Source organism: Monodon monoceros, unplaced genomic scaffold, assembly GCF_005190385.1.
Source record: "Monodon monoceros isolate NGI ecotype Baffin Bay Population unplaced genomic scaffold, NGI_Narwhal_1 Super_Scaffold_4, whole genome shotgun sequence".
NCBI classification, from domain to species: Eukaryota; Metazoa; Chordata; class Mammalia; order Artiodactyla; family Monodontidae; genus Monodon; species Monodon monoceros.
This window is the reverse complement of record NW_021703781.1, coordinates 37,201,309-37,211,293: the sequence shown is the minus strand read 5'-3', so window position 1 is coordinate 37,211,293 and position 9,985 is coordinate 37,201,309. Positions and strand designations below refer to the sequence as shown.

At 48.8% G+C, this 9,985-nt stretch overlaps 1 protein-coding gene across 1 annotated transcript in view; it reads right to left on the bottom strand.

The window, feature by feature from the left end:
- Nucleotides 1–378: 378 nt before the first annotated feature.
- MARCH8 (membrane associated ring-CH-type finger 8) overlaps nucleotides 379–9,985 on the bottom strand; it is a 101,023-nt gene continuing 91,416 nt past the window's right edge. The window contains 7 exon segments of the mRNA XM_029245309.1: nucleotides 379–735; nucleotides 1,151–1,298; nucleotides 3,248–3,428; nucleotides 4,850–5,331; nucleotides 5,333–5,693; nucleotides 5,925–5,991; nucleotides 6,807–6,828. Of these exon segments, the coding sequence (XP_029101142.1) occupies nucleotides 431–735; nucleotides 1,151–1,298; nucleotides 3,248–3,428; nucleotides 4,850–5,331; nucleotides 5,333–5,693; nucleotides 5,925–5,991; nucleotides 6,807–6,828 (1,566 nt within the window). The 3' untranslated portion in view covers nucleotides 379–430.

Genomic DNA, 9,985 nt, shown 5'->3' with positions numbered 1-9,985 from the left:
TCCTCATGGCTAGATGTTCCCAACACTCCACTCCAGAGGGCCGGTGGGGGGACCTGCCAACTGGAAGAGGCGCATCAGGGCCCAGGCGCTACCAGCTCCTGCTCTAACCTCAGGTTTGGCATCTTATTCTCTCATTCTGCTCAAGACTACAGGCCAGAACCCAGCCAGCGCCCCATCACGGTGTTACGGGCTCTTCCAACTTCCCTTCCTGTAGACACGCTGGCGGAAGCAGAACCCAGCCGTGCACAGCTGACGTGAGGATTTTCCAGGGGAGTCACTAAGGAGGGTTTAGAAAAAGAGAAGCCATTAAAAATAGTCACCTGCCCCGTCTATGCTATTAAACGACATAAGAAAATGTACACAATTGGCAGTAAACAATTTCCTTCAGCTGTTCGCAGATGTCCAGGAGAACTACACACCCTCCACATCATCAGATGTGAACGATCTCTGCTCCAGTGTCTTCAGGTTCTGTGCAACAGGAAGAGTTTGTGTCGGAATGACAGATTCCACGTCCATCTTTATTTTCAAAGTTGGGCTCTGTTAGTGCAGATTTTTCAAAAATATTCTTTTTGCTTGTTTCTGGACAGTTTTGGACATAGATTACTCTGTTATAAGCCTTGAGTCTCTTCCATAATTGTACATACACTTTGCACTGAACGTACATAAAAAGAAGTCCACCAGTAAAGCCGATGGCCACAACCACCAATTTAGTCCAAAAGGGCCACTCTAGGATTCCTGGAAGGGAAAAAACCCAGTTAGCCTATCAGCCGACCTTATTTAAGATGTGAAGTAAATAGAACACAATTTCTGAACTTCCCATAACCATGGACTCTTAACTTATCGAATCTTGCTTCGCTGGAGGAGGAGTGGAAGAGCATGTCCACTCCCTTTTATCCTGCTCCTCCAGGGGGCACTCATGGAGATTCTCTCTCTCCATGATTTGATCTCTCCTGACTGGGTTTTAAAAACTACCACCACAGCAAAAGAAACATCCAAAAAGGATGCGTAGTGCCTCATGACTGATGCCTCCTTCCAGAAGCCCAGACATTTGAGGTCTGATTTGAAAATCAACCTGGAATAACACCCCAATCCTAAGACCCACTGTGCCATCCAGGATCTCCTGGGTGCACCTTTCATTCTGAGCACATACCTGTTGCCTGCCCCTGCTTGATCTCCTCAGCAGTGCGGTCGATGAGCACGTACAAGGACCAGACCACACAGGTGATGGCAATGATGTGGAACGTCACAGAGCACATGATCTTCCTGCGCTCGCTGGCGGTCATCTGCAGCTTCTCCCACTGGAAAGACAACGCACAGAGCGTGAGGCTCAGGCTCATGGGCGTAAAGCGCTACGATGGGGTGAGAGCTTTGTTGATGGTTAAGACTGGCTTCCCTCCTCCCTCCCCCTTTCCCAAGCTAGATGAATTGCCCCAAACACTCAGAGTCGCTCCCTTTAAACCATGTGGCGTCAACCAGGTACCAGGCACTGGTGTTCTGTCCACATCCAACTTTCTAGGCAATGAAGAGAAGCTGGGATCAAGATGAGCTATGAACCACCACCAGCAATCCCCTGGCTGCTTATTCTGGCAAAGCAGGCATTCAGTGGCTTTGATACAAGACTTTATGGTTTTGGTCCTGATGAAAACAGCACATTGGCCCAAGACCCAGGTGGCACACTTTAAGTTTCCGTGACTTGCTGACTGGCATGAGTGAGGGGAAGAAGGGGGTTGATGACACCACAACACACTAGCAGATGGGTCACACTATGTCGTGAAGGTGATGGTGGAGGGCGCTCACTCTTTGGTCCTCTGCTACATGGGCAGCAACACTGTGAAATCGATGCTAAGAGTTCCTGGTACAAGCAGTCTGTGCCAGTCCCATCTCCTCTAGGAGCTCATTAATTTACTCCAAATAGCCAGATTTTCTTTTTCATTTACTGGTTTCCAAATCAGAAGAAAACACATAGAGGTAGAGAAAAAGAACAAGTGTAAACACTGCATATCCTCTGCCAGCCCTATTCACAACCTTTCCAGGTGGTTCTATGCAGGATAAACTGAAAGTAGAGCCTTCATGGACTATCTATATTGGTCAAAGTGCCGTAAGACTCACTTGAAGAATCAGCATAGAGTAGGTACCCAAAAAAACAATGAGGCTTTTATGGGACAAAACATTTTTTAAGTAGTTTGCGCCTGCCTTCCCTAGCATCCAGATGTCTTTCTGCTATGGTGTGACACAGTATCTTCATCTGGCTTCCCTCCTAAAATGTCCCCCTGATTTTCTAAGACACATTCAGTTCAAGCCTTTCACACTCCCCTGAAATGCTCACCCTACCTTTGCGGTGGCTGCTCTTCTCCAGAGACAATCTGACCTCTCTAGAGTCCTTTCACTTCCCCTCTAAATCCTACTGATCTTCCAAGAGCTGCTTCAACACCAAACATTCTATGATGCTACCACCGCTCTGCTTCCCCAGAGCTCCGACCCACAGTGAGTACTTCCTTCTCTGAATATCTGATACGAGTGATCACCTCAGAAGTTAGCATTGAATTGGCATGTTGGTGCTGTTACCTGATTATGTAATTCCCCTTGAAATTTATGACTTTTGAGATAAGAACAAACCTTTTATTCTTCCAAACAAAACCTCTCCATATTCTGGGCACACAGACACATTGAACGGCCAGTGTTTACACAGGAGGGGAGCACCGGATGAGGCTCCTTTCAGAGGAAGCACGGACATGGGACCTGAAGAGAGCTGTGTTGCATGTAATGCCTGTGGTTCCTTTCTTTTCCCATCTGCCCCCACTTCCCATCTAGGAAACACCTGTCACAGGTATACAGAAATAAATTTACCATGTTATGCTGTTCTTTGTGCTGGAGAGAGATACTAATCTCCACTATATGGACCTAATTAGAGGCAAAGCCTGAAGAGTTAATACATACAAAGTTTAACGCTGACTAAGATGTCACAAAACAGTCTGTGGTCAAGGGCCAAGTGACTGATACAGACAAGCAGGCAGTCTTAGTTTTAAGGAAAAAGAAAACATCATATGACTGAATGGACAGAAAGAGCTTCTTCCTGAGAGGAGGGACTTGGAAATCAGTACCAAAAACATGAATGTACACACCAGCCCCAACTTCTTAAAGGAGTGAACACAAGCCAACTGTGGCTCCACCCAGTCCCAGGTGCTAATTCTTCTGGGTGCTCATCTCAGTGAAGCTAAAGTACTTCCGAGGGTGGCCTCGCACATACTTTTCTCAGAGGCTTCAGCTTGGTCTCCATGATGAACTCGTACTTGCACAGCTCACAGCAGCGTGTGTCGGAGCTCTTGATCCACTGCTGCAGGCAGGTCTGGTGCACAAAGTGGAGGCTCCCTGTGCAGTGGCAGGGTGTGATCAGAGGGCTCTCGTCATCCCCTTCACAGTGACAGATCCTGTGGCAGAAGGAAAGCCAGTCATTACAAGGAGGGCCACACGACAGGGAAGATGACGCTTCAGTGGAAGGTCAGTCCCCCCAAGGAAAACGTTCCGAAACAAACATCACAAAATGACTGTAAGCACGAAAACATACAAACACAAATGAAAACAATTACTACAAACTAAAAATTTCTAGCTTACCGCACCAACATGGGAAGTCTGGGTGGCTTTTGGCATCAGAGAGGAAAAAATGATATAAGAAATGACAAAGCAGTCATTTTGGGTAAGACTTAGGAACTTCACTAAAAAGACGAATTTAAGGAAACATCTTCCAGAACTTACATGACATTAAAATAATCAGAGGTAAAATTTCTGTGTAAAACAAAACCAGCACTCTACCTTTCAAAAATACCAGTGACTTGAAAAGATGATGAACTTTGCTTGCTAGCTATAATCACTGACCTCACCTTCACACACCACAACTACATATTTCTGTCCTCTCTCAGAGAGTAAACAGAGAAATCACAGTGCTTCTCCTGGACCTGAAAAACCATTATAAGATGCTGCAATTTCATTTCTTTTTTCAGGATCACTCATAGCAATAAGTGAGAAATTTAAATCATTCATTATTTCTAAGGGTGCATGCAACAGGACGTAGCTACTAACCTCAAGGAACTTAACAGACTTTTGAGAAACAGAAAGGTCTTTTCCAGCAGCTGGAGAGCAGGTAGGGACACCTGGCCTGAAAGGAACTGGGTTCTGGCCCAGGCCAGGCTCTCGGCTGTTTGTTTCTGTGAGAGGGGTTTCTGATCCAATTGTTAAAAGAAATGATAAGAGCTGATCCTGAGGAGGGGCCACTGGGGAAAGGTTAGAATGGGGAAGGCCTAAGAGTAGCGGCAAAAGTGAATTCTGAAAGCTTTTGGAGGCCTGACAAGGATGCTGCACCCGGGAAGATAAAAGTGGAGTTAGGACCTGGGCAGAGGTGGCTGCATCCAAGTTAAAAGGAAGGAAGGAGCTGCTGAAGAGCAGCCCTTCCCCATGCACACCGTGTCGCAGGTGGAGCGAGGGGTAAAAACGAGGTCGAGAGGGGAAGCCAATGCTTAATATCTAGACCATCAAGCTGGAAGACTGGAGATACTATTTTTTCTTCCGCTTTCCTTATGCAAAAGCTACTTATTTTTAGTTGAGAAGAGTCAGCTTGGCCTTTAATATGTGTAGCTTCTTCCTCTTTTATCATCTATGAAACTATCTTGGGACCCATGTCATAAAAATTGGTTTTTCAAATGATACCAATAATCTATTCTGGAGAAAACTATTAATCCATAATTGTGTACAACTGCCTATTCATTTTCCTGAAACTTCACATATTAAAGCAAGATGAGGCCACGGAGGTGTGGGGAGCAGAGAGGGCCAGAATGGTGGTTCTTGGCAAACCAACCTGCAGACATCCCCTGATGTGGACACGGGAGAGATGGGGGGGCCCTTTTCAGAGAGAGGGGAAGGACCATCCAGGTCACTGTCCTTTTCCACCGAGCAGAGGGGCGCCCGCAGGACCCTGCTCTTCGGTTTTGTGGATGCGCTGTCCTCAAAGACGTCATCATCTCCCGTTTCGTCGGAGAAGAAGCCCGCGCTCCCAGCCAGCCCGCTGGAGGACTTGGCGGGGTGCGGGCCGGCAGTGCAGCTCTCCAGCTCGTGGAACCAGTGCAGGCTGCTGGTGCTCAAGCCGTGTGACAGCGAGAACAGGTACCGGAGCAGCCGCCGGCTTCTGGACACGGCCTCGCCATCTGCCTTCTCGTCCAGAAGCAGGACGTGCGGGTCCTTGCCGGCTCCCACCTCTGAGGCCGCTGAACGATTGGCGGAAAGGGATGAAACACAAGAATGTTTGAAACTGCCAAGAGGTTTGCGATTCAGTGTTCTTTTTTTCTTTCTGGTGGAGCCTGTTAATACTGAGACACGGGTCTTGAGGGAGTATCAGTTTCCCTTCAGAGCAAGTCCTCTCCACATAGTCAAAACTTTCCAAAGCATCCGGGGCCTTCTCACCCACATCATTCAGGGATTTTGAGAGCTTCAGTGTTCTTCTGGCTTTGGTACTCTTAGCAGGCTTCAAGGCCTGGACCCACTCTGAGCCATGGGAATTTCTCTTTGATGCCTGCACTGTGTCTTGACAGACAACTGTCACAGTGAGCCCTTGTGTCAGAGAACTCTGGCAGGGAGGAGCCTTCAAGACAACAGCAGACTGCACGGGACTGTGGTGACAACACTCAGAAAACACTGCACTGGAACTGCATGCAGAGAGCAGTGGAATAAAAGCACAGAAAGTAAAAACAACTTTAAAAGAAAATAGGCATCAAAGTGAAGAAATGAGACTTGCGCGGTACCTGGTGAGCAAACAGCACATAATACCAGGTTGATTGTTTAGAGCAGAGGCATACGGAGAATCAAGAACCTGCAGACATGAACGCTCATTCCTGAGATGCACATGAACCACCGTAGCATGTGAAGCAGAGCATTACCTGCAGATGTCCTGATTGGAGGGCGTGACAGAAGTGCGAGAGAAGGCGGACACTGGAGCGGATGCCACTGAAGAGCCCCCAGCCTGCAACAACACACCTCCAGTCAGTTTTCAGGGAAAGCCAGGGGACTGCAAACACCACCTCCTTGTGAATGGCACTGGGTCTGCCGCTGCCCATTGCTCAGTGAATAGCACGTATTAGGTCCCTACGAGCCAAGGTAAGAACAAACCAAGCAGCACTCTTCTTTTCTCAGATGAAGGTAAAGTGTAGCCAAGAAATATTTGAGACTCTGGAACAGCCCCATCAACCTTCTGTATATTCAGTGGTCATTTATCTTCTAAGCATCTAAACTTAATTAGTTCATACATAAATCAAGAAACCAAGCACCGTAAGTACACGCAAATGCAAAAGAAACATGAGGCACCTTCCCTGCCAGCTCTGCTTCCCCCACCCAGCACTCTTTAACCTGGTACCTGGGATCATCCTCGTTGACGCTGGCAGAATGTGAGAGCCACTCCTCCCTCACCACCTGGCAGTTGGTCCACGAACCCTCACTACCCTGCCAGCGCTCTTTATACAAAAGGGAGACTACCTGAGCACAGGGCCACCAACCCAGAGCTCAACCCCAGGCCCAGGAGGGGGCTGAGCACAGAATGCTCCCGAGTCCTAATCTTGGGATTCTGTATTGAGAAAATTATCAAGAACATGTAAACGTGGAAGGAAGTATAGCAAGAGGTCATGAGATAGAGCAGGGGCTCTGAGGGGTCGTGAACAAGCCAAAATTAGAGAAAAGTCTGGGAGGGTGAGGAAGTACCACGATGGGAAGAGAAGTGGAGGAGAGAAATAGGATCAGGGAGCACAGCTGGGCTGAGGGTGCATGACCACTACTCGACGGTCCCCCAGCCTCCCACTCCAGCCTCTGTGGGGCCCTTGCCAGGCCTCATCAAGACTGACTCCTGAGATTCCACGGCCCTCACAGCACCCTGTGTGTTCTTCCCCGCCTAGGACAGTTATCCTGAGGGACAACTCAAGGGCCACAGGGAGACAGTACTGTGGGTCTGTTATCAAGAGCAAGCTGACATCTCCTCCCTGCCCTCCCCAGGCCCACTCCAGTGGCCCTCAGCCCTGCTTCTTGATTCTGGAGAGACCACCTGGCTCCACGCTTGCTCAGTGTCACCCCCAGGATGTACTCTCATCCTGGCACTCCAGCTGTGGGACCACAGACTTGAATCAGCCACCAGGACAGCTCCCCCCACCTTGCCGCCTCTCCAGCGAATACACCAGCCTGGGAAGAGCCAGACAGAACCGGCACTCTGACTGAGGTGCCCACTGGACGGCTACTCTTGCTGCCCAGCATGGGGATGATACATCACTGTAAACCCAGCTCAACCTAAAGAAGCTCGATCCAAGAGGCTACATGGTATCGTGCTACATGTGTGTGCTAGAACGATGCAGCATTACTCAATGAGCACACCTTCTGAGTCACCAAAGAATCCACACTTACCTTCTAGCTGAATGTGCACATGGACGTTGCGTATATTCTCCATAAAAGCACTGCTGGTCAAATTTCTTAAGAATCTAAAGTTTATTTGGAGCCACGAAAATGACATCCCTCCAATAACCTTGCACTACGTGGTCACGATTCTTTCTAAAACAAATTGTGTGTGTGGGGGGGGCGGCGGTCTCAATATTATGCTGCTATGTTCCCACTGCACGAGCTACCTCTGCTTTCTCCTGTGCCCTCCTCCAGGCAGCCACCACGGGCTCCTCTGTCTATTCTCCTGCGGTGAGCACACAGGGCCTTTACTGCTAGTCGCTGCACGGAGGCAGGCTGAGGAGAGCCACACTAACGTCCCCAGCTCCTACAGTCAGCCTGCTCTCTGATGTTCAGCCCTAGCCCCACTCTGAGATGGGGAGCCTTCTTGAACTTCTTGCTCCCTTCTCTAACTTGTGAGGGTGACCAGCAGCTCTGTTCAGCACCTGTAGGCAAGGCCACAAGCTGGTCATGGTGTAGAAAAGTAAGCGTCGTCACCACGCCTCCCCAAGTAGACCTGGGAGGAAGGGAGGACAGGAATGTAGGTTCACGTCCTTGTCCCTCACTGCTAAGAGGTCAGCTCTCCATCCTCTAGGTTGCTGGGTCAAGCTTAGTCGCTTGGACTGAGGTACAGAAGGAACCGCCCTCCCCACGTGAGCAAGGGAAAAGTACACTGCTCACCAAGAAGACGGGGGCAATACCTAGTTATCTCCCTCCCTGTTACATTCTAAGGACAGGAGCCTCTTGAAACCACGTGTACTTTCCTGTATTCTGAAGGGAAAGCAAACCCTGTGAAAGGAAAGTGGGGTCGTATCTGGAGAATGAGGCCCTCCCAGGATCAGTGTCTTTGAAAGGAGGCAGGTCTCAGATGGGAAGCTGAAACCAAGACAAAATGGCCTCTCACTCCCGTTCTGAACCTCAAGTAATTCATGTGAGAACGGGAAGTCCGGGGTAACGATCACATTAGCACACATCTGTGCTGGCAAGGCTCAGTGGTAGGAGGCAGAGACTTGGAGCAGAACAAAACCTGCACCGAGGAAGCAGCCGGACTATCCACACACTTGACATCTGTGATCCCTTCCCCATGAGTTTCCTGTCTCAGGTGTGTCACGGGGACTCACACAGAGTCGTGTCTGTACTTGCAGCAGACTGGCAGGCCTGCAGGATGGCGGCAGCCCCAAGCCCCCGCTCTGTTTGGGAAACAGGAACAGCCTCGGCATCCTCTATCTGTGCTCCTGCCCTCACTTCATCCTCTCTGATCCCACAAAGAACATCACAAGACACTTTCAGCAGGTAATATCCAAGCCTCAACAGGCCTCCCAATAACAGAGCAAAAGTCTCCCTTCTTCTTAGATCATGAGGTTACAAGGGAAATTTTAAAATCTACTTACTGTTGTTTTACATACATACAAACCAACAAATGCCTTACCCAGGCTCCTTCTCCTTAAGAGCGAGAAAATGAGCAAGATTCACGGGGCCATCACAGTCCCCGTAGAGGTTCCTTCTGTCACCAGCTAAAGAGGAGTACATGCTGAGAGTTCAGGACCAGTCCCCGCACAGAATGATCATCAAAGCACAGTGACAGCAACTTTAGAGAGCTTAACTTGTTGCTGGTATCAGGCTGAGTAAAATCTGTCAACCTACCAAGGAGGATTTAAAAGACTGGCCTGATCAACAATGGCAACGACAAAATGAAGCCAAGAGCTGCAAACACAGTTCCAGGGTCCAACCAGGGAGGTCAAGACAAGTCAAGGGGCTGGCAGTCCCCTCTCAGAGGCTCGGGCCAACAGCTCCCCAGCTCCTCCTGAGAGCAGAGGGCAGGGTGACATTCAGGAGGCTGTGCTGGCTCAAGGGAAAAGGAGACTCTATGCCCCCCGCACAAAGCCAGAGAACACCCTCTCCCCTCCACGAGGATCAGACCACACAGGACTCCACAGTTACTGACAAAAGGTGTAACTGTTCATAACGAGAAAATTCATATGTGTTGAGAAAACTTAAGCCCTCTGTTCCTGAAGTCCTTTGTTGGTTCTCAAACAAGAGACCTTCCGGTCATGAAAAAGAATGTAAAGCAATCTCATTACAAAAAAATTTTCATAAAAATCCCCTCTTTTTAAGATGTTGTCATCAATTATGTCAAAACAAACCTCTGGATTCTGTCTAGGCCTAAATCCCAGTTGCTTTTATTTCTTAGGAATGACATGTTTGTTTTGCTGTCCTCAAGTCACTTAATGGTTGCCTTTCCTATCAACCCACTGTTTTAAATTATTTTATCAAGACTGCCAAAAACATATAAGGAATAGAAAACTTTCCATGTATCCCTGGTAGAAGCTGGCATGCCCCCACCTCTGTTTCCCTTTAAGAGAACTTACTGCTATTGGGAGGCCTGTCATAACAGACTCACCAAGCAGAGTTCTCAGTCTGTGGCAGGAACTTACCAATTTGACACTGGAGGGGACTTCCTCCCTGCAGGACACCAGCTGTACCTTCCATAACCCTACCCTTCCCCGCCTGCTTTTTGCTTCACTTC